The 24,541-nt window shown below is 36.9% G+C and overlaps 1 protein-coding gene across 6 annotated transcripts in view; it reads left to right on the top strand.

Moving 5' to 3' along the window:
• The window catches only part of LOC150095691 (uncharacterized), a 369,335-nt gene that overhangs the window by 63,048 nt on the left and 281,746 nt on the right, over nt 1-24,541 (top strand). For all 6 annotated transcript variants that reach the window (XM_090409912.1, XM_090409913.1, XM_090409909.1 and 3 more), the window contains exon 3: nt 7,407-7,440. In XM_090409912.1, the coding sequence (XP_090266038.1) occupies nt 7,414-7,440 (27 nt within the window). In that variant the 5' untranslated portion in view covers nt 7,407-7,413. The remainder of the gene's footprint in view (nt 1-7,406; nt 7,441-24,541) is intronic.

Genomic DNA, 24,541 nt, shown 5'->3' with positions numbered 1-24,541 from the left:
TCCCTGACTGTTGTTTTAGCCATTCCTAACCTTTTTCTGATGTCTTCTGAACAGCAATTCTTCACATTAATAATGGATCCCAGGTACTCAAACTTGCTGACTTCCTCAATTCTTTCTCCATTAAGATACACTTGTATTGAATATATACACTTATATATTCCTCCACAATGTTTTTATAGCTCTTGCTTTATATCTCTACTTATCCACTTAATTCCAACTTGGTTTATCCTCCTGACCTTGGGTATGCACTCTAATTCTCTTAAGCAATCCTAACTACTTGCCATGCACTACTGACATTCTTTCCTTGTAGCCTCTCAAGCCATGGCACTATTCTAAGATGACTCCTGAGTCTCTCATGGTCACCAGCTTTATAGTTGAACATAAACCGCTTCTTGACGGAGAATTCCACATGTTTGGCAATTGCCCAGATCAGGACTGCATGGTCACTCTCCCCAATTGGAGGCAGAGTGTCTACCTTGGTTATGGATTCATCTTCTGATGCTATTATCAGATCACCTTCAAACTCCTTGTCCCCTCTATAACATGCTGTTTCATGCAATTATCCCTTAGCAAATGTATAAATCCTACTTCCATTTTGCACTGTCCCCTTTCCTCCCTCCAATCGATGTCCCCATAGTTAGTCTCCCATAATAATTGTTCGGCCTACACTCATTGTGTTAATTTTCCAATACATGGCATTTACATCTTTCTGTGGACCCCACTGGTCTAAAGCGGCACCCAACAATGTATTCTTATTTGCCCCTCTCTCTCTCTTACACACACACACACACACTAGAGCCGCAAATGAACCATCTCCATCAGATCTAAAATCCTCTAACTTCTAATTTTGTGGTTGTAATTATGTAGCAGTACCCCACCTTTCCTGTTCCTTCTATCATCCCTGAAAATACAATATCCTTTACATTCTATCCTTGTAACTATATCATTTTACTGTCAACCAGGCCTCATCCTTGTTCCTGATACTTCTTGCATTCTTGTACGTGCATTTCAACATCCCTTTGTACCCAAGTTACCGTTGTGTAATATGCATTACCAACCCATTTAAATTGGAGACCTGTGAAATCCATTCAGCATTGCATAATCATTATTGTACCCATGCTCGTTTATCACACGGGTGACCAGGCACATGCTTGATTTCATCCTCATTATTATCTCTAGTTTCCCTTGTTTTGTACTACCACACTCTCACTAAACAACACTTTCTCCAGACATCTAACTCCAAAACCATTTCTGTCAGGCATATATAAGTCCTTTTGTCCATCAAATTCTCTCCATACAGTAATAAACTGTATACTGTTCCTCCTGCACAATCTTCTCATTGGCAATCATGGCTCTTCTCAGTTCTGTCCTATCATACTGGGGCAGCAGACTCACAATCTTTATTTTTTTGCTCTTCATTTTTGCTTCCACTAACAACTTTTTCATATCTTCTCTCATTACATATTTCTCACCTTTCAAATCATTTCTGCCAGCTAATAAAATTAACTCGTTTGCTTCATTCTTCTGCATACTTACAGCATCACTAATATCCTTTATCTTTGCACCTGGAAAACATGCTTTCATAATTTTCTCTTTAAGTACACCTCTTGTCATCGAATCCTCATACAGTACTATCTCTTTTCTCCCAGTTTCTCGCACTTTTATGCTTTTTCCATTTACTCTTTCTTTCATTCTCTGTCCTTCTGTACCACGCACCAATCGTTTCTCCAGTTACTCGAGCTCATGTTTTGTCCTGTGAAAGAGTCGACGTAGGCATACAATTTCATTCCGTTCTGGCATCTCATCATCTGCATTACTTTCAACCACTTCCTTCAAACTCTCATTTGTATTTTGTGCACCATCATTCACTGCTTCTGCTACATTCTCCACAACACTTTGAGAAACCTGCCTTATATCCATAATTTTCTGTGCTTAGCTGCCTGAAAATAGGCTTAAGTTAAAGTCTAGTCACCAACTGAAAGAACTTTTTCTAAGCCTTCCTTCGTCCAGTTCCTGAGTTAGTCGAACTCTGTCACGGGCAATCAGTTTTTTTTTTCCCTCTGGGAAACTCGGTTTTACATTCCGTAAACTCAAGGAAATTGACCATAGAACCATATCATTTCAGACAGTAACACATTGTAAAATCTCTTGTGGTGAAAAATAAATATTTTTCACTTATATCGATTTTACATAGGCCATAAAATAAATATAATTAGAAATGTATGTAACCTACTGTAAGATAATAAATTTTGTAATATAATGTTAGAATAACTGAACATAGAACCACAAGCAATTGTAACTAAAAAGCTCAGACAGGATTAGGCTAGTAAACCGAAGGTCAACAACAGCATCAAAGGTCACTGGATTATTAGTTTTGCTGCCAAAACCTAACATAAGCGTGGGTGATAAGGACGCTTCAGAAAATCCAGGAATTTTTTTGGAGGATCTGCCAATGGTATAAAAGGCAGAGATTGAGGAGCGAAAAGGCTCTCTCTTATTTTTTGTTCCTGTGGCAAGCTTTTCAAGGAAGGGAAGAGTCATGGTCCCTCGAGCAGTAGTTCTGGAAATCATGGTGAGTTCACTGGCAGTATTACAAGATATCCTTCCGTGAAATTCTTCGAATGTACCGATCCACGTACATGCTGATTTGTAGCAGCCGACGAAGTTCCTAACATCGACAAAAAAATGCATTAACGTTACAAGGCAGGAATTTGAAAGACGACAACTGCCGGATATTGCCTGATCACAGCCGTTGCGCATGAAAAAGAAAGGAGCCAGCGGAATTCACCCTTAACCCTTTTGGATTCAGGACTGTAGAATGATATAGTGAGCTTATAAGTAGATTGCTTTATGTTAATATCCTAGATTGTGTGTACAGATAATAGATGTTGATTCTGTTTAACTGATGGTATAATATGTTTGAAGAGGTCAGAAAGCCGAACGTCAGTTTGAATGTGTATAATAGAATACCGTAGACTTGAAGAATGCTTGTGTTTCATAATGCTTAGAACGTGTATAGTGTAATTTTTTTATTGTAATGAGAGTAAGGTTATGTGTGCCAAAAATCCATCCACATGTTTAATAAGTTGAGTGAGAATAATTTCTTTGTCTAATGCTTTAAGTGAATTGTTTTAATGAATGTGTGGAGAATCAGTCACGTGATATGTACTATTTCCCTTGTATATTAATTGTCTTAGAATAAACATGTTTGGTTTTGTCAATAGCTTGCCTGATCTTTGTTAGCCAATACACTGTCTCATAAAAACAAATGGAACCTGTGTGACCTAAGTAAAGTAATTAGACTGAGTAATTTGGAGTTGCTTGAGATAAAATTGATTTAAGGGTTATTATAAATGCTTAGCTAAATTATTCTCTTGTATATAAAGGAAAGATAGAAAATTCTTTTACACGATCCTTAATGCACATTAACAAAAATAAATTTTAAGGATGAATACATTTAAATTATAGCAACGTACATTAAGGATCGGGTCCCAGCCAGAGGCTTTTCCTAAGTCTACGATACTAGCACGTGTGAGACTATACGTTACGGCCTTGAAAGGGGGGGGGGGAGAAAGCTAAGTAGATTATGAAAGGACTAAAGTTAAATAATAGTATTATACGCAAGTTAAGATTAGAAAATATAGGCATTTTGTACAAGCTCAAGCAACAACGAAAACTAATGAAGTAAGAGGGGAAATACATTGAGTTAAAAAGTAAAAAATAACTGTAAATTATAAATTATTAAACATTACAACATCCTGTTAGAGTTAGGTATGAAGAGATGGCAGCTTGTTTGCCCTTCTCTTCATCAGTTGCCACCTATAATTAGTGATCGTCATGAACCAGCTATCTCTGATTGGCTACCGGTGGACCTGGTTATTCTCTATGCCCATAATTTCACACTGACACACCACAAACTGTTACTAGAAAATTTGATTTATGATTAAAAATACTGACAGTTTCTTCAAGCGAATAAAACCAGCCATACAATCACACTGCCTGATGATATTCTCTCTTCTTTTGATTCTTCTTTCTTATATACCAATGTTGACGTGTTCAAAACTAGACAATGTTCACGCTGCTTATACATGATTGCAGCCTATCAGACTGTACCAAATTAATCCCTTCCAAAATCCTTTCACTGATTATGGTTATAATTTTAGCAAATTTCTTTAAATATACTGATGTGCAAAAGCTAGGAACAAACAATTTTATCTATATATGAAAAAATTTTCATGACTGCAGTCAAATGTGGAAAAATTTATTGCCAGCATACCAATAAATTGTATTACACAAAAAATGTTATATAAATTTTGTACAAATTAAAATGCAATATGCTTTTGCGAAATACAATATGATAGGCTCTTTCCACTGTTAAGCAATTCTGATGTTGGCTGTCCTGCTTGTGTGGCTGTAGTAGGATAGTTGATAACTACAAGGGACCCAGTAAACACTTGGAAGGTCTAGGGACTGTGGCTGTTTTTTGGTTTCCAATGTTCAAGTTAACAGTAGAAAGAGCCTATCATTCAATAGCATGAAGAATTGGCAAGAAGTGCATACCTTCTTAGCCATTGGAGCATATTAAAATACTTGTGGACATTTTTTATACTGTGCAAGGAATTAATCAAGTGGAAAAGAAACTTCATTGCACTTTCAGCAAACATTATCCAGTCTCATATTACTCAAATCTTTGCTTTGCTGTCTGTGATACCTAGCTGTTGTCATTCGTGCAGTCACAAGTAAGAGAATACAACGTATGCTCGACTGTGATATGAAAAATGAACAGCTGATGTACATGAGACAGGAGAGATGGATATATGTAGAGAAAAGTGATGCAAAAAAGGGGGAACAGATAGAATATAAGAGAGAGCTGGAAATAATTCCCTTTAAGATATAAGGAATGAATGGCTGTCTTTTGTGATTTCCTTATTTGTTTAAGTTCCTGTTAAATGTGGAAAAATTTATTGCCAGCATACCAATAAATTGTATTACACAAAAAATGTTATATAAATTTTGTACAAATTAAAATGCAATATGTTCCTCAGAGCCAAAAATATGTGATTTTTGGTTCTGAGTGAAGGTTAAATGAAAAGCTATTCTTGTTGGTGTGGAATGGACAGTTCTCAAGGAAAAATGCTGGACCATTCCATATGTTTTTTTATTTCTGTTCTGGATAGCTGAGTTTTATGGAGAACACTTGATGTTTTTGGTACTTGGTTTAAGTGGTAACTGAATATGCTAGAGAAGTAAGGCATATGTTGGATACACAGGTATGTGTATCCAACATATTTTTCCTGTGTGACTGTGTGGAAGAAAATTTGTTGCTGCTGCTTCCCTTAATGAACTTAAGGATTGATCTGAAACTTGCCTTGATTTTTCAGAGCAAGATTTGAAAAAGCTCTCTGTTATTGTCCAAGTTTTGACTAAGAGATGTTGATTTCTGCCTCTGCTGATACATTTTATTTAATCTCATAAGCCCCAACATTTTAAGGTTATGAATGAGTAGAAAGGTTATTATTATCACTATGTAAAACTCTAGAGATAAAATATATATATATATATATATAAATATATATATGCACTACTTGGTAAAAAGTCAACGGACACCATAGTGTGAGGAACAAACAGCCATGGTGCCTACCGTAAGATGTAGGATCTCCTTTCTGCAACCCTACAGGCCATACTTTCCACAAGCGTATGATAGCAATCAATGGAAATTTTGGACCATTCTTCCTGTAGGCATGTAATGAGGTCCTGGACTGTTGTGGGATGGAAGTCCCTTGACCTCACCCGATGCTCCAGTTCATCCCACAGATATTCAATAGGATTGAGATCAGGACTCCATGGAGGCCAATCAAGTATGGTGACGTTCATGTCTACAAACCATGCAGTTACAGCAGCCTTATGACATGGTGCATCGTCATGCTGAAAGAGACAATGGCCAGTTCCATAGAAATACTACAACCTAGGAACCATTGCATTTTCTAGAATGTTCAGATACCTTTCGGAGTTTGTTTGTGGCACCACAAACATAGGTCTGAGGCCAAACCAAAAAAACAGGACCATACCATCACACAGCCTCCACATTTTGTAGCTGGGGGGTTATGTACTCTAGTAGGAGACTTAGGACTGGGCATCTGTCACACCCTCACTCGTCCATCTGCTTGGTGTAGAGGGTGTAGCATGATTCATTGCTCCATAACACTGCTTTCCAAGCTTCCATGTCCCACTGTACATGCTCTTTGCACCACTGAAGTCGAAGCTGCACGTTGATTCGGGTAATGTGGAACTTTCATATTGCAGTCCTACAATGGAAACCCATGTTGTGAGCCTCAGTTCTGAATGTTTTTGTGCAAGTTCATGTTCCAACCAATGCCCAGAGCTCTGCATTCAGCATGTCAGATAACCACTGTGGGTAGCACTTGCAGTTGATTCCCAGCACTTCCATCCTATTTTATCATCAGCCTGGTTGGCTGCATGGTTAGCATACCTGCTCTCCAACCAACAGATCATGGGTTCAAATCCTACCATGGACATGGATGCTGGTAATTGTATTTAGATGAGAGATGAATTTCATCATCTGGTGTGAGGCCACCACTCCACTTATTGAAGCCAGATGTGGCTTAAAAAAGTATACCATGTTTGGTCTCAGAGCAGGGTTTCCAGACCAGGTAAAAAAAATAAATAAAATTACAAAAAATACAAAGGAGTGCAAAAGTAAGTATACAGACTTTAATATAGAAAAAAACATGCTGATCATTACAAACGATCATCCTCTAATAATCCATGCATTATACTTGGCCGATACACTTTCATACCTAAATGTTGCATCAGACAACCCAAAGATCTGCAGGAAATGTCTAATTCACTAGAAGCTCTTTTTTGTGTGTGGGCATTTGAGTAAATGCAAGAGCAACTAACATTTCATTTTCAGGGGTCGTAACATTGACAGGTCGACCACTCTTTGGTGCATTACAGATGGACCTAGTCTGATCAAATTTATTGCATATTTAGCCTGCTTGGTGGGGGTGTATCAGATTTTTCACCCTGTTTCTGTCTTCCAGTATTGTTTTATTATCCACTTTCATTGGTTAAATTACCAGCCATAATTATCTAGAAAAATCATTAAAAAAAATCGAAAAATAAGGAATGCAAAATAGTAATATTCAAAGCTGTATACCTATTTTTGCATCCCCCTGTATATAAAATTGATTAAAATGGGGGGGGGGGTTTAGCCCACCCATGGTACAAATGTACTTACAGATTTACTAATAATGTTCATGGTTGGTAACCACATAAATAAAATTATTTTATTTTTTATTTATTTTTATTTTTTTTTTCATGAAACAAAAAAAGCAACGAAGTGCAAATTCATATTATTAATATATATTTTCTGTGAATTTTAGTGAAAACATGAAGGGGCCAGCAGTGAAAACAGTTGTAAGTATTTCTCCAGATAGTATAGTATACTTTTACATGGTATCATTTCTGCGATTATAACTTATTAAATGAAATGTTTAAGATTTTAAAATTAGATATAATCTTAAAAGATTAAAGCATCATTTTTTTCATCCATTTGTAAATAAGATTCAGAAGTTTCTTATACTATTTTTGGTGTGCTGTTATGCTTGGTTTTGTCAATAGTGACCATTAAACTGTAGATTTTCCAAGATAATTCCTTGCATACTGTAAAGTAGGGTGTGCAGCCTATGGGCCTGATTAGTCTGCAAACAATTTGATTTTATCCCTCAGAAATACATTGACGAAGCAGTTTTAAAAACATCCATGTGTATAATATATTCAAATCATCAAAGACATATACATGCATTTAAACACAAATCTAAAGAATGACAGAAAAATGATCACCGTTGAGCACTATATTATGTGCTGGTCACCCCTTGGAAGGAGAAAAAGAAGAACACCAAGGGTTACATGGAAAGGGACCATTTAATAGGAAAAAAGAGGCTTATGGGATGAGGAGGAATTGCACAGTGCAGAATATGAGAACAGGCAGCTGCTGCCAAGTGGAGAAGCCTGAAAGAAGGAAAAAAAAGATTACTTACATAAAAATATTTTTTTTATTTATAGAATTTTGGTACAGCAGATCATATATATCTTCATGATGAAAGATGGAATAATAGCACAAGGATAAAAAATCTTGAGTAGAGCAGACAATCTAATTATAACTGAAGTCCTTGTGATGTTTAGTAGATGTATAGAAATAACTGATGAGTATTGTTAAGTAGGCACTATAAAGTTGCTAAGGGTCAAAGCCATATAACTGAGAGAAGCCCTCCACATAGTCTTTAAAGGAATGCGGAGAACCGACATTCGAGGATAGGCTGGCAATTTGGGATTTATCTGAGCAAATTGTATTCTTATTGGCTTAAACCAATATAGAAAATGATGGTACAGCATGACAAAATTTCATGCCGGCTGGGGCATCGCCCCTTTTGTTTTCGCCAGGGAACCTGGGCGAACAGCAAAAAGTCAGCTACTGGAACAAATCTAAAAGCACACTCCAACTCACCACAGTTAAAGATCGGTACTATCAACATAAGAAGCCTGAATGGCAAAGAAATGGAGCTAGCTGAGGAATTAGATAAGTACCAGGTTGACATAATAGGGGTGACTGAAACAAAAAAGACAAAAACTGGTGAGATCTTTCTGAACAATAAATACAAAATGTTATATTCAGGAAATGACAATCAAGGAAAGGAAGGAGTAGCCATAGTATTCAACACAAAATACGAGGCTAATCTTCTTGAATTGCAGGCAGTTTCAAGTAGAGTGATGTGGGCAGATATCAGAATAGGGAATTGGACAATGAGACTTATTTGTGCCTATGGTCCCACAGAAGGTTCTACTAAGGTAGAAGTGGAGGAATTTTTTGATGCTTTAGAAAAAGCAACTGACACAATGAAAAAGGAAAAGTCGGTCCTTGTTGGGGATCTAAATAGCAGAATAGGAAATGATTGTCACACATACAAAAATATTTTGGGTAAATTTGGAGAAAAGAGCAAAGCCAATAATAATGGCAAATACCTGTTGGATTTCTGCTAAGGACATGGACTATTAATTACTAACACTATGTTCCAACATAAAAATGTACACAAATTCACATGGAGAGAAGAGGCAAGGAATAAGAAAAGTCTCATTGCTCTGTGTTATTGTTGATAGTGATGTCTTCCTCCTGGTGCAGGACACCAGAGTGTACAGAGGATTTGAAATTGGAAGCGATCACTATTTAGTCTTGAGCAGGATAAAATTGAATTTCATATTGAAAATAATAGCATGTAAAAATTTTAAAGTGAATGAAAGTTTAGCAGCTCTCAGATGTGAACTGTAGACTAAAATACACAAAGATTATTGAAGGAAAAATGAAAGAGTTTGAGAACAGGAACCAAACCTTGGAGATTCAGTGGCAGGCCTTGAAGAAAACTCTGATTCAGCCAGAGAGGCATGTGGTGAGGTTGTCTGCAAGGATAGAAAAATCTCCATGGTGGACACAGGAAGTTAAAGAGGCAGTGAAGGAAAAGAAGAAAGCATATCAAAAGTTCCTGGCAAATAAGTCAGCTTGTGCTTTTAGAGAATACAGAGACAAATATAAGAAAGCTAAACACTGTGTAAAAGTAGCTAAACAAAAGTCATGGGAGGACTTTGGCAAGAACATAGAAAATAAATATCAAGAAGGTGGTAAGATATTCTGGAGGTTGTTGAAGAAGCTTAGAAATGGAGGAAAGAGTGCCTGTAAAAGGAGTTAGATATGATAAAGGTTACATGAAAACAGGAGAAAAAGATATCCTTGAAGTATGGAGTAATTACTTCGAAAAATTGCTAAATGAAACAAGCAGCGATAGCACAGTAGTAAAAAACACTCAACAGGCATACAGTCAGGAATACATATCCATAAGTGAAGTAGTAAAAGCCATCAAAGACTTGAAATGTGGAAAGGCAGCAGGAGTAAATGATATTTGACCAAAAATGCTTAAATATGGTGGTATAAAAGTCTTACAGTGGCTGCACTGCATAGTTCAGAAAGCCTGGACAGAGGGATGAATTCCCGATGATTGGAGTAGAGCTCTAATAGTACCCATATATAAAAAGGGAAATAAAACTGAATGTGAGAATTACACAGATATTTCCCTACTGAGTGTTCCTGGCAAGATCTATGCAAGCATACTTGAGAAACGGTTGAGAAGAATTGTGGAAGAAAAGCTTGGTGAAGAACAAGCTGGATTCAGGCCAAATAGAGGCTATAAGGATCGGATCTTCACTTTATGACAAATAGTCGAGAAAGCATGGGAATATAACAAAGATCTGCATTTAAGTTTTGTCGATCTGGAAAAGGCATATGACAAGGTGCCAAGAGAGAAGCTATTCAATATGCTACAGTTATATGGTGTCAATATCAACAATACTTAGTCTGTATTTGAGTTGTAAGTCGGCAGTTAGAATTGAAGGAAGTACAGGAAGATGGTTTAATGTTAAATCTGGTGTGAGACGAGGATGTACATTATCCCCTCTGTTATTCATTATCTATATGAATCACATTATGAAAGAAAGTGGTATTAAACATATCGTAATTGGGGATGTTAATGTCAGCTCTTTGTTTTATGCGGACGATGTTATACTTCTAAATAAATCTGCTACAAGTTTGCAAGAGTCCCTGACTAAATTGAATAACCGTTGTGATAGATATGGTATGAAGGTCAGCATTAAAAAGACAAAGAGAATGAAAATAGGTAGAATTGTTGAAAATGTCAATTGTGTTGTGAACAAGTAAAACATTTCAGCTACTTAGGCACGATTTTTACTGAAGATGGTAAATTAAATATGGAAATAGACAACGGAATCAACAAAGCTGGTATGGTAGGAAGGCAATTGAATAACTTCATATGGAATAAGAGAGAAATTAGTCAGTACACTTAATTAGCTGTATACAAGATGGTGTTCAAACCAGTTTTAACTTATGGATCTGAGAGCTCAATCAGAAGTAAAACACTTGACCAAAGACTAGAGACCACAGATATGAGAGTCCTAAGAAAGATTAGAGGCGTAAACAGATGGCATGAATGGCAATATCATATTAAAAACGAGGATATTAGGAAAGAACTTGACATTGTCGGCATCCAGGAATGCATTAGCAGAGCTAATCTCAGCTGGTATGGTCACTTAAACAGAATGGGCGAGGAAAGATTAGCAAAACAAGTGTTCTCTGCTAGGTTGGCAGGGAAACGACCCAGACCAAGACCAAGATATAGGTGGATTGATACAGTACAATGTGCCTTAGATGGTAGAAATATGAGATCCGATAATGATAATATTGGAGTCTTGACAAGTAACAAACTGATTTGGAGGAAAATTGTTGATAGGAAGTTAGTTATGATGTAAATTTTTCATATAGTACTGTCATATCCTGTATGCCCTCTTGAGGGTACATGTCAGGAATTTGATGAAGATGAAATTGTCAATAGGAAGTTAGAATTGGTGTGAAATTTTAATGTAGTTTTATCCAGTACACTCCTTGAGTGTGTGAGCATATCATTAATTTGATAATTACGAGGATAATATAGAATCAAAGGCTTTTTCAAAACCACTTGGCCCGTAGTTATTGATATAATATTTACTTCCTTTTAATGTGTGATAAAATAATCATTGATTTATGCCATTGCTGGTAAATCATTTCTGTAGTTTAAAATAAATAATTAAAATATCATTGAATGTATCTAGTATGACTTGACGAAATTATGAACCTCTTGATTTTATGTGTTTTTGCTAATATTGGTAAATGCAGAATTGACTGACTGAAACTGAACTAAGTATAATGAATTGTGGGAGCGAAAGACAATGAATCTCAAAATGAAAGTGAGCGAGACTGTGGAAGTGTAAGTGTTGAAGCAAAGTGAGTGACATTTTCGAAGCAAAGTAGAAATGAAAGAAATATTGAGAGGGAATGACAAATAGTGTAATTGTCAGATGCAAAACTTAAATGGGAGTTGATCAGAATAAGAAATGATAAAAGTTTTATCACTGAAACTGTAAAAAAGTTTTTTTATAGTACTTCAAACTCATACTGTGTAAACATATACCATATAAATATTCGATTAAGGCCATATTTCAATCATTTGATGTTGCTCTTATCAGAAATTGAACAGTATATAGATATACTAGTATAAAGTGAAATATGGGATGAAGACAATTAAGTGGTTTCGCTTAAAAGAGGAGAGTGTGAGGAATTGTTTTAGGGAGAGGGTGTTAGAGAGGATTTCGGATGGACTGGAAAGTGTAAAAGATTGGTGGAAACATAATTCAAAAGTAATCCTGAGCTGTGCAATCGAGGTGCTTGGTGAAACATCTGGAAAGATTAGAGAGCAGAAGGAGGGTTGGTGGTGGAATAATGATGTACAAGTGGCAGTGACGGCTAAGAGGAAGGCAAAGCAGAAGTGGGATGAGTCAAGAGTGGAAGAGGACAGAGAGGTGTACAAAGAGAGAAAACAAGAAGCCAAGAGAGTTGTGGCACAGGCGAAGTTGATGGCATATCAAGATCTGTATGATCAATTAGAAACAAGGAAGGACAGAGAAAAATTTACCAACTAGTGAAATGTAGAAATAAAGAAGCAAAGGACATCTTACATGTGAGGCAGATCAAAGATGCTGAAGGGTATTATGGAGGGATGTGGACATAAGAAACAGATGGAAAATATACTTTGAGGGACTTTTGAATGAGGAAAATGCAAGGACTCACAGAGGAGATGGGCAGCCTTCTGAGGGGATGGTGCAGAACATCAGTAGAATGGAAGTGACAGAGGCCATGAAGAGGATGAGGAATGGAAAATCGGTGGGCCCCGACAGAATTCCAGTGGAGGCATGGAAGACACTGGGGGAAGAGGGAATTGACCTGCTGTGGGACTTGTTCATGAAAGTTTGCCAACAGGAAAATATACCTGAGGAATGGAGGGAGAGTACTCTTGTTCCCATCTACAAGGGTAAAGGGGATGCACAAGACTGTAAAAATTACAGAGGAATAAAGTTGATGTCCCACACAATGAAGATCCTAGAAAGGGTTCTTGATGGTAGATTGAGGAAGGAGGTGGAGATTGCAAAGGAACAATTTGGCTTCATGCCTGGTAGATCAACAACATATGCTATCTTTGGGTTACGACAGATGATGGAAAAATATCGAGAGAAACAAAGGGAGCTACATCTGGTATTTATTGATCTGGAGAAAGCATACGATATAGTGCCAAGGCAAGAAGTCTGGAGGTGCCTGAGGGAGAAGAAGGTGCCGGAGAAATATGTCAGGTTGGTGCGGGAAATGTACAGAAATGTGAAGATGTGTTCGGACCTGTTTGGGACAGACAGAAAGTTTTCAAGTAACAGTTGGCTTGCATCAAGGGTCAGCATTAAGTCCATTTCTGTTTAATATTGTGATGGAGGTGGTAACACAGGAGGTGAGAGAAGATGTGCCTTGGACAATGTTGTATGCAGATGACATCTTGCTGTGTGTAGATTCAAGAGAAGAAGCAGGAACTAAACTGGAAAGATGGAGAAAAGTACTTGAAGAGAGAGGTATGAGACTGAGCAGAAGTAAGACAAAGTATATGTGTTGTGCAGTGGGCGGCAGCGGCCAGGAAACAGATCTGGAGCTGGAAGGAAATGTCATCAGGAAGGTGAGAGACTTTAGATACTTAGGTTCAACAGTGGAAGAAGATGGAGCAGCTGAGAAGGAAGTGGGATGCAGGATACAAGCAGGTTGGAGGAACTGGAGGGAGATGGCTGGATTGTTATGCGATAAGAGGGTGCCGATCAATCTGAAAGGCAAAATTTATAGGACAGTAGTGAGGCCAGCTATGACGTATGCTATAGAAACTGTGGCCCTGAGGAAAAATAACATCAGCAGGATGGAAGTAGCAGAGATGAGAATGCTTAGGTGGATGTGCGGTGTGACCAGAAAGGATCGTCTGAGAAATGACTGTGTCAGGTGAACAGTGAAAGTTACGAACTTAGGAGCAAAAATACAGGAGGCAAGGTTGAGATGGTTTGGTATGTGATGAGGAGGGAGGACGAATATGTGGGAAGAAGGGTCATGCAGATGGATGTGCAAGGAAGGCGGAAGTGTGGGCAGCCAAAGAAGAGATGGAGGGAGCTGGTAGAAGAGGACTTGAAGATGAAGAACTTGGATGTGATGACAGCCCAAGCCAGGAAGGTGTGGAGGAGATTCATTACAAACAGTGACCCCACTTAAGTGGGAGAAGCTGCAGAAGAAGAAGAGTATAAAGTGAAATATGGGTCAAACAACTTGAAATTGACCAATATTCTATTGTTAATTATGATACCTTTTGTGATTATTGGGATTATAACTGTTCATGTTGATTAATTGTATTCATCTATATATTGGAATTAAATATGCACAGTGCTGAAACTATGTGATTATGCATGTATGATATTACACAGTATATATAATGAAATTAATGTAAATTAATTAAAGAATGAATATACTCATATTTCCTATGTACTGTTAACTAAATACTTAAGGAATTGACAGTGTACACTAGAAATATAAATTAAATCAACTTTAATATATACCTTCCGATATTTCAGCAACGTCACATTGCCATCTTCACGGGAACTTAAGATAAAGATGTGCACGCAAGTACTACATAACAGCAAATGAGAAATGAAGCGAGGAAGCTACCATTTTTCTAAAGTCCTGATGGTGTTCCCTGGCAGGCTATATTAGGTGTTCTTGGCCTTTGGGCTGAAGTTCTTCTGATATATGTTTCACAAATTTCGGGAGGTCTCATGCATCTAAATTTGTTGAGGTTTGGCATGTTCCTAAGGGCTGAGGCTGATTCCATGAATAGTCTTTCATATTTGAACTTGCTGCGGTGAATTACTGTGGCTTTCTTCCACCTTATTCTGTGGCGAGTATCCAGAGCATGGTCTGCAAGCCCAGAGTGGCTGTACTGGTGAAATCTGATGTAGTCCTTGTGTTCTGAAATTCTGATATTTGCTGTCCTACCTGTTTGGCCAAAGTAAGACAGTTTACAACTGCAAGGGACCTGGTATACACCAGGTAGGTCTAGGGGAAATGGTTGGTCTTTAGTGGAGCAGAGAAGGGATGCCATTTTCTATATGGTCTGTAACAAGAGGTCAAGTCATGTTTTTTTTAGGATTTTGTTGATTTTTTTCCGAGGTGCCTCGGATGTAGGGAATGGTGATGGATTTAGAGTAATATTTTTTGTGAAGGGGAGTAGGTGAGTTGTGGATAACTGGTTTTAGTATTTTTTTGGGGGGGGAGGGGGTAGCCATTGGCTGAGAAAGTGTTAAGGATGTGATTTAGTTCAGTAGTTAGGGCCTGGTCATTTGAACAGAGTAGTTTTGCCCTATTGAATAGTGTCTTAATAACTCCATATTGTTGTGAGGGGGGTGGTGAGATTGTTGGTGAATGTATCTGCCTGTATGGGTGGGTTTTCTATAAACTGAGAAAACCAAGGTTCCATTAGGTTGGCGGATGACTAGTGTGTCTAGGAAGGGGAGGCTATTGTTTTTCTCTTTTTCCAGGGTGAACTTGATTCTAGGGTGTTGGTTGTTTAAGTGTGTTAAGAAGGAGAGGAGTGTATCTGGGCCATGTGGTCAAATAGCGAACACATCATCAACGTAGCGAAACCATACGGTAGGTTTTTGTGCGGCACAGTTTAAGGCTTTCTCTTCAAAAGTCTCCATAAAGAAGTTGGCCAAGGGCGGAGAAACTGGTGAACCCATGGCTGTCCCCTCTATCTGTTTGTAGACTTTTTTCCTGTCAAACAAAATAGCCTGAGTTCATTGTGAACTGAAATAGGGCTGAGATATTGGGAGGAAATTTAGTTTGGATTAGCTCTAAGATTTCTTTGAGGGGGACATTTGTGAATAAGGAGGAGACGTCAAAACTGACCATTATGTCATTATGTTGGAGTGTAAGGTTTTCTGTACTGGCTTTGAAGTGGGCTGAGTTTTTTATGTGTGATGGTGTGTTGCCAGTATAGTGTGAGAGCGCTTTGGCTAATATTTAGCTAGTTTGTAAGTGGAGGAATCAATGCCATCCACTATGGGACATAATGGCACATTTTCTTGATGTATTTTTGGGAGCCCATATATACAGGGGGGTCTAGAGTTATGTGGTTTCAGTCTGTTTGTAATCTCCACAGACCAAGAAGTAACCTTTTTAAGGAGCCTATGGAGTTTTCTAATTTGTGAGTTGGTGGGATTGTATTTAATGGGGAGGTAAGTAGATCGATCTAATAGTAAAGCCTTAAGCTTACCTGTGTAGTCATTATGATTGAGTACCACAGTGCCGTTCCCCTTGTTCGCTTTGGTGATAACTATTTCTTTGTTTTTCTTCAATTCCTGTAGAGACTTGTATTCACTAATGGATATGTTGGTTTTTGGTGGTTTTGATTTTGTGAGAACACAGGCTACATCCAATCTAACATCATTGCTGATGTGGTTTGGAAGGTGGCGAATCCTGCGTTCAATCTGCATCATTAATTCCTCGGCCGGTAATTTCCTAGGAGCAATGGCGAAGTTGTGCCTACATGACAGAGCGTTGAGTGCTGCAGGCTTCAAGATGACTGAGGAAAGGTTAATTACAGTGTTGGTTTGTAGTTTTGGTTTGGACGTAGAGTTCTTTTTTAATTTATCAAACTTGTTGATATGTCGACTCCGTATTCGTTCAGATTTTTTATTTGCACAGTGCATGAGACATCATGTAGAATTGACCAAAGTTCATGATTTAGCGTATTTGAAAACTCATTGTCTAGGGCTAAAATAGCTATGTTTACGTCGGCTAGAGACCCCGTGTATCTTTAATTTGCTCGCGAAGTAAAGCCTGACTTCCCCGGTTGTAGATACAGAGAGCTTTCTGTGAAACGAAACGGTGCTTTAATTTTACACAATTTAGGATTGCCTGATTATCCCAGCAGCGTTTTAGGAAGGTCAGACGATTCAGTTGTCTAGATAACTTCAGCTTCAGTTTGCCATAATGGCAGGCCTTGCGTGCGATGGAATCTCCGTGGATGATAGTAATTCTTGTAAAAAAGGCTTATACGCTGATTAAACATGATAGCTAAATACTTAAGGAATTGACAGCGTACACTAGAAATATAAATTAAATCAATAAATAACTTGAGGCTTTACTATTAGATCGAGCTACTTACCTCCCCATTGAATACAATCCCACCAACTCACAAATTAGAAAACTCCATAGGCTCCTTAAGAAGGTCACTTCTTGGCCTGTGGAGATTACAAACAGACTAAAACCACATAACTCTAGACCCCCCGTATATATAGGCTCCCAAAAATACATAAAGAAAATGTGCCATTATGTCCCATCGTGGATGGCATTGATTCCCCCCACTTACAAACTAGCTAAATATTTAACCAAAGCGCTCTCACACTATACTGGTAACACATAAAAAAAAACTCATCAGGAGTTTTCCCACGTGTGTGGAAAACTCCTGATATTGCCCCCCTGGCAACATCAGGAGTTTAGGAAAACGGTAGCTTCCACACTTCGTTTCTCATTTGCTGTTATGTAGTACTTGCGTGCATGTCTTTATCTTAAGTTACCACGAATATGGCAATGTGACGTTGCTGAAATATCGGAAACTATATATTAAAGTTGATTTAATTTATATTTCTAGTGTACGCTGTCAATACCTTAAGTATTTAGTTATCATGTTTAACCAACGTGTAAGCCTTTCTACAAGAATTCCTATGTACTGTGCACATGATGGTCCATTTGCTACATTTTTAATTGAGTTAAATAATGTCCTAAAGACATTATTTAACTTGATTAAAAATATACCAAATTGGCCATAATAAATATAACCCTCTGCCTCCGGTATTATATGGAGATAGAGGGTTTTTTAATCAGAAACTCGGGTTTTTTGTCCCTCAGCACATGCATATTAATTTAACCTGTACTCACATGGATTGCATCCATGAATACTTACGTGCCAGCCATAGGTCTGATTAGTCAGCTATATGCTGGTTCCAAATCCAGAAAAAATGGTAGGGGGGGGGTGGATGAAACAGTAGTGAATTACCCTGTAAAAATCTCAAAAATTTTGGCAAGAACACTTGACTGCAAAGTTACCAAGAGTCGGATATGACTGAAGGTTAAATTATCATCAATAGCAAAATTGAAAAATATAAAACTTATTTTTGCATGGATTTCCTGCATACATAGATAGCAGTATGAATGAAATAGACAGTTCAGCAAGTTGTATTGATCACGTATTTATAACAAATGTTCTATGAGATATCCTCTGCAATCTGTCTTCACCGAGTAGTGATATGAGCTGTGCTGTTGGTAATGAAACCATTGAAACTAGTATAAATTAAAATGCATTTGAGAAATGTATAAGAAATTATCAACTACCACATAGTGATCTCTTAAATGTGTAGATAACAAATTGCAGTATATTCGAAATACAAAAAATAATCACGTATACTGGATTACTGATGAACTAAAAATATGATTAGGATGAAAGAAAAGTTGTATAGTAAACAGGAAGAATCCCTATAATTTAAAAGTTTTCGGCCTCGACCACAGATGGCAACACTTGCTCACAGCAGATCAAAAATGTACTCGCATGAAAATTTCTGATCAGTGCTTGGACCTTTTTAACAAGAATAAAACTGATTTTGTTCGTCGATTTATTACTATGGATAAGATTTGGATTCACCATTACACACCAGAATCCAAACACCAATCAAAACAGTGGACAGAAGCAGGTTATTCAGCGCCAAAGAAGACAAAGTCGTTTCCATCAGGCAGGAAAGTTTATGGCATCGGTGTTTTGAGATGCTAAAGGCATTTTGTTTATTAATTATTTTGAAAAGGGTAAAACAATAACCAGGGAATATTATTCTGATCTTTTAAACAGACTAGACGAAAAAAATTTGTGAGAAAAGACCCGGTTTGCAGAAGAAAAAAAATCATCTTTCATCAGGATAATGCACCTGCCTGCCCACAAAGGTGTTTTGGCAATGGGAAAAATTAAGGGATCTGCACTATGAATTGTTGGAACATCCACCATATTCTTCAGATTTGGCTCTCTGACTTCTTTCTCTTCCGAAAATGAAAAATCTTCCTTGTTTGTCAGCGTTTTTCTTCGAATCCAGAGATGATTGCAGCTGTAGAGGGGTATTTTGCAGATCTTACTGAGAACCACTACAGGGATGGGGTAATAGCACTGGAGCATCACTGGAATAAATATATTAGTCTTAAGGGAGATTATGTTGAAAAATAAAAATAATTTTGAAATGGGAAATTCATTTTTTCGTTGTTAGGCCGAGAACTTTTCAGACCACTCCCATAGTTTTTGAAAATGCCTTTAAAATTTTGCTAAACGCTTAAAGGAAAAAAATATGCAAAAGAAAACTATCTCCTAATGAAATTTCTTTTGTATATGAATGATAAAAGTAAAGAATGGAAGTTGGTAAACACCATAATTGACAATACAAAATAGAAAACGCGTGAATTCCCAGAGGGCAACGATGTTACCCCCTGTTGTTAACGAAATGAATAATCTCTTTACTATGGTAGTAGTGATTTTGATCCTACAGACAAGGCAAAGTACTTAAGTTACCTCCCTATTGCAGAATTCAGTATATCTATATGCAGTAAATGAGGATGAAATAAAGAATGTAATAATTGGATTTCAAAAAGGGAAAAATATGGAATATGATAATATAAATGTCCAAAGGCTATATATTATAATTAAACATTCTTTTCACCATATTATAAATAAATCATTTTGAAGTGAGGAATTTATAGAATACTTAAAGATTGCTTCAGTTGTTCTGTTATCTAAAGGAGGTAATAGAATGAAATTAGAAATTACCCATATCAATATTATCTACAGTTTCAAAAGAAAGTTATTGAAATCTTAATAAAAAAAAATATTAAAAAAACGATGAAATTACTATCTAAATTCCTTCTACATGCCTAACCGGTATGTGATTCAGATCCAGACTTAATATGGAAAAAGCACTATTGGAGTTTTATAAAACAGTTTATAGCAGGATAGAGAAATGTATACAGCAGCCATTTCTCTTGATTGACAGTATACATCATGGCTTATTTCTGAAAATGTCTAGATATGGCATTAGAGGCATTAAAAATGATTGATTAAAATCTTATTTAAATAACAGAAATCATTATTCATGAAGACAAATAATTAATCAGTTGCATGAAGGGTATAAAGAACATGCTAGGAAGGTACTCATTTGGTAAGAACAGCAAAACTAGATCAGAAATTAGCAAATCAAGCCAAGAAAAATCCTATTTTTTTTCAATATGTCACAAATGGAAGGAAGAATCATTAGGATAAGATGATAATAATGGATGAATAAAGTAGATTGGTAACTGCTGCAGAGAACATAGCTGAAGTATTCAGTGAATCAGTGTGAAATCATGAGAAGCTCCAGTGTAGAGGAAATGGGAGAGGATGGAGTAATTTTGAGCAAGCAGGAGGTAAGGCAATAGGATTTCATTACATATCATCACTTAACCATGCTACCGGCCAAGAAGTCTGTAGACGTCAATGTCATCATGGATGCGAAGTGCATATTAAAATTGTAATACCATTGATATTACATTGAAATATATGATGGATACGAAGCTTATGAGGATGCGTATTTGATCCATAATGGCCAGTAAGGTGGTTAAGGGAATATTCCAGGGAGTTAGCAATTTTGTCTTGACATACCTGTTTGTCTTTCAACAGCATAGATCCTAAAGGAGTTAGAAAGAAGATAATTGTTCCACTTCATGAAGGTGGTAATAAATCTTTGGCTACAAATTTTAAGATAGTCTTGTATATCTGGAATTGTTGTTAATATATTAATGAGAGCTAGAACACACAAATTGGTTGATAACAGCAGTATTCTCTGTTGTCAGCATGGATTTGCTAAAGGAAGTCATGTTTTACAAATTTACAAGTACATTGGACAGAGGAGATACATGTACAGTAGTATACTTAGATTTTGCTAAAGCTTTTGATAGATTGCCACATGATAAGCTCGCAACTGACTTACAGATTGGTATTAGTAAGTTGTATATGGTGGTGTGGTATCCCAAAACAGGAAAGTCACTAATGGTTCTCTCCCCACCATCTGTTAACTACTTTATAGAGACTTTTGGAAAAAAAAGCCTTAAACTGTGCCCCACTAAGATGTACTGTTTGGCTATACTTTGATAACAGTGTGTTTTATATTTGACCACATGGCCTGGATGCTCTCTTATCATTTTTTTTTTAACACATGTAAACAACTAACATCTCAGAATACAGTTTACCTTAGAAAAGTAAAATAACAGTCTCTGTTTCCTAGACACTATGATTACATACCAGCCAGATCAGTCACTGGCGTTGGAAGATTTTCCACTTGGTTATACTATAAATTAAAGATGCCAATTAATTATATACTTGGTTTAATCCTTATCCAAGTGTAAACAAACAAAGTTTGTGCCTGAAGTATTTTTAGGACTCAAGCAACTCATGTATAGCAGCTCATGACTTCAATCTCCTTACTATCCCATAATGCAAAGCATATATCCTTGCAGACATGTATAATGCTGTGGATTATGGGAAGGATCACTACCCAGACAGGTTTTGACCTTTGAGGTCTCATCAGTGGGAGCCAGACCCTGTCCTCTGGGTCTCGCTCTAACTGATGTCTATAGAAAACCCACAGATTAGTAGATACATTCACCAAATCCCCCCCCCTCAATTATTGAAACACTACATAACAAGGCAATATTAATTAGTTCTGATAACAGTGCCTTTTTCACTGAATACACCAAAGCTCTCACCATTCTGAATATCAAGGGCACATCTGAAAACTAGCTAAAATTTAAAAAAAAATAATAAAATACAAATTACAACCACTTAAAACCATATCAAACATTGCATCCCTTATCTGCTCCACCAAAGACAACCACTGTCTCTACACCTGCCAGGTGTATGTTTAGTCCCTTGCAGTTGTGTACTATCCTACTATGACCAAATAAGTCAGAAGGCTCTATCAGAATCACTGAACACAGCTGTTTCCACCACTGCAGCCTCTCTGGTGTTGTTATGCTTTTTGAATGTCCTTCACGTGGATATCTTCAAGGCTGGTACAGCCACGTTTAAACTCGGCAGCCATTTGTTGGTGTTAAACCTTCTTTTGCAAAGTATTTTATAACTGCACGATACTTGAGTTTATTCATTTCAAGGGATACCAACAACAGTTTTGTTTCAGACAGCTGTATAAAACAAACTACTTGATAGAATGACTTGCAATTTCACATGGATGCTTATGACAGATGTACCAACTTAAAAAAAAAAATTATGCTGGTAGTGTTGCCATCTATCGTCGAAGCCGAAGTATTGCTGCTTTTCTGCTGATTGTCAAAGTATTATCATAGCAAACAGTAAATGGGGAAACTTCAGTTTTACATGCTTTAGTCTCTTGCAGGTGGTCATTTATTTTATTTTCATCTTCATTGGAAATTCAAAAAAAAAAAAAAAATCAATTTAGTATTTCCAATTAGGTGGATGAAATTTTAAAGCATTGCAATTCCTGTTGTAGTAATTCAATGCTTTCCGAAAGAGGCACATTTGTAAATAAAGAAGCAACATCTAAACTGATCATGATATCTCTCTCATGAAATTTACTCTCCTCTTCAACTAGAAGAACTGATACTTATATAAAAAATACTTTGGATTTCAAAAATAAAATTTCAGATCTTCACTTGGACTTTTCTGATATCATGATCAATTTAGATGTTGTTTCTTTATTTACAAATGTGCCTCTTTCAGAAAGCATTGAATTACTACAACAGGAATTTCCTTCAGACATTGTAAACATATTTGATTTTGTAATAAATTCTGGTTATTTTTCCTTTAAAAATAAGTTGTATCAACAAATTGAAGGAACAGCAATGGGTGATCCTCTTTCTCCTGCCATCTCCAATTTCTTTATGGAACAATTTGAACAACGTATCTTTGACAACGCTTCTCCCAGATCTACTCATTGGTTCAGATATGTCAATGACATTTTTGCTGTGTGGAATGGCTCTTCGGATGAACTTCAACAGTTTCACACTAAGTTAAACGCATTTCATCCTAGGATCAAGTTTACACTAGAAGTAGAATCAAATAAGCAGTTAGCCTTTTTAGATCTTCTAATTCTTTGCAAACCAGATGGTAACCTACATTTCTCAGTTTATAGAAAGAAGGCTCATACAGGCCATTATATCCATGCGGAATCACATCACCATCCCAGTCAAAAGGCACGAACTATTAAAACACTGGTTCATCGGGCCCACTCCTTTTGTTCTTCTACGATCTTTTACAGAAAGAACTACAATATATAACTTCTTCCTTTCTATCTAATGGTTATAAGAATTGTTTCATTAAAAGAAGAAGAAATAACGCGCATTACTATCCCTTATGTACAAGGCATCAGTGAACGTATAGCAAAAGTTTTAAAACCACTGAATATTTTTGTTGCCTTTCGACCGTTCAGAAAAAACTCCACATCTTAATCATCCAGGTGTCTACCAGATTCCGTGCTCTTGTGGATTATCTTATTTTGGACAAACGGGAAGATCTGCCTCTATTCGGCTAGAAGAACACCAATCTTATATTGAGTACTTTAAACCTGAAAAGTCTGGACTTGCAGAACATGCCATCTTCACTAGACAGAGTTCATTGGAGAAAGACGAGTTCTTCACAAAAGTCAGTTTCTCATGGAACGCTTTTATAAAGAAACATGTGAAACTCGACTTCATTCTCCTAACTTAAACGGATCCGACAGCTTACGTCTATCCCTTTATGGGAGTTAGTACTTTACAAATCAGCTAATCTTTCCTAACTTTTTATTGTATTGATTTTTTTTTTTTTTTAGGAAAGTTATTGACCTTTTTAGTTACCTTACACTAGCTACTTAGGTGGCGCATTTTGGAATTGTCAGTTATTGTTTAATTTGAGCTTAATGTACTGAAGGTGCCTGTGACACACACAGGCGAAAATTATACTATTAAATAATCTTTGTATGCGAGTTTTTCCCGTTATTAATTTTGTATCGATTCATCTCCTGATGTGAGACAACTGCCTGCTTATTCGAGGCCTGAAACAGGTTTAAAAAGTTCTTGTTTATTCTCTAGATCAGGGTTTCCAGATGAAGTAAAAAATAAATCATAAAGAGCCTGGTCAAAGGCATTGCCAGTTCCCTTGCACATTCTTGCAAAACCTAGCTGATATCCCATCTAATCCAACAGCTGTATTCACATTGAGATTCCGTAATATTCCAAGAACCTCCAATTCATCCACCTCTTTTCCCACATTAGTCTCTGTCACATTAACCTCACTTGTATGATATACTCTTGCAAAGTGGTCAGTAACTCAATTATTTTATCTGCTTCTGTCACCTTGTGACCATCCACACTGATTAAGGTTATTCTTCCATAGTCTTTCTGATTTTGCTTTCCTTACCATACTGTGAG

Source organism: Typopeltis vanoorti, chromosome 20 (assembly GCF_054136105.1).
Source record: "Typopeltis vanoorti isolate ZY-2024b chromosome 20, IOZ_Tvanoo_1.0, whole genome shotgun sequence".
In the NCBI taxonomy this organism is placed as follows: Eukaryota; Metazoa; Arthropoda; class Arachnida; order Uropygi; family Thelyphonidae; genus Typopeltis; species Typopeltis vanoorti.
The sequence above is the reverse complement of the archived record's forward strand: the minus strand, read 5'-3'. Positions and strand labels throughout refer to the sequence as shown.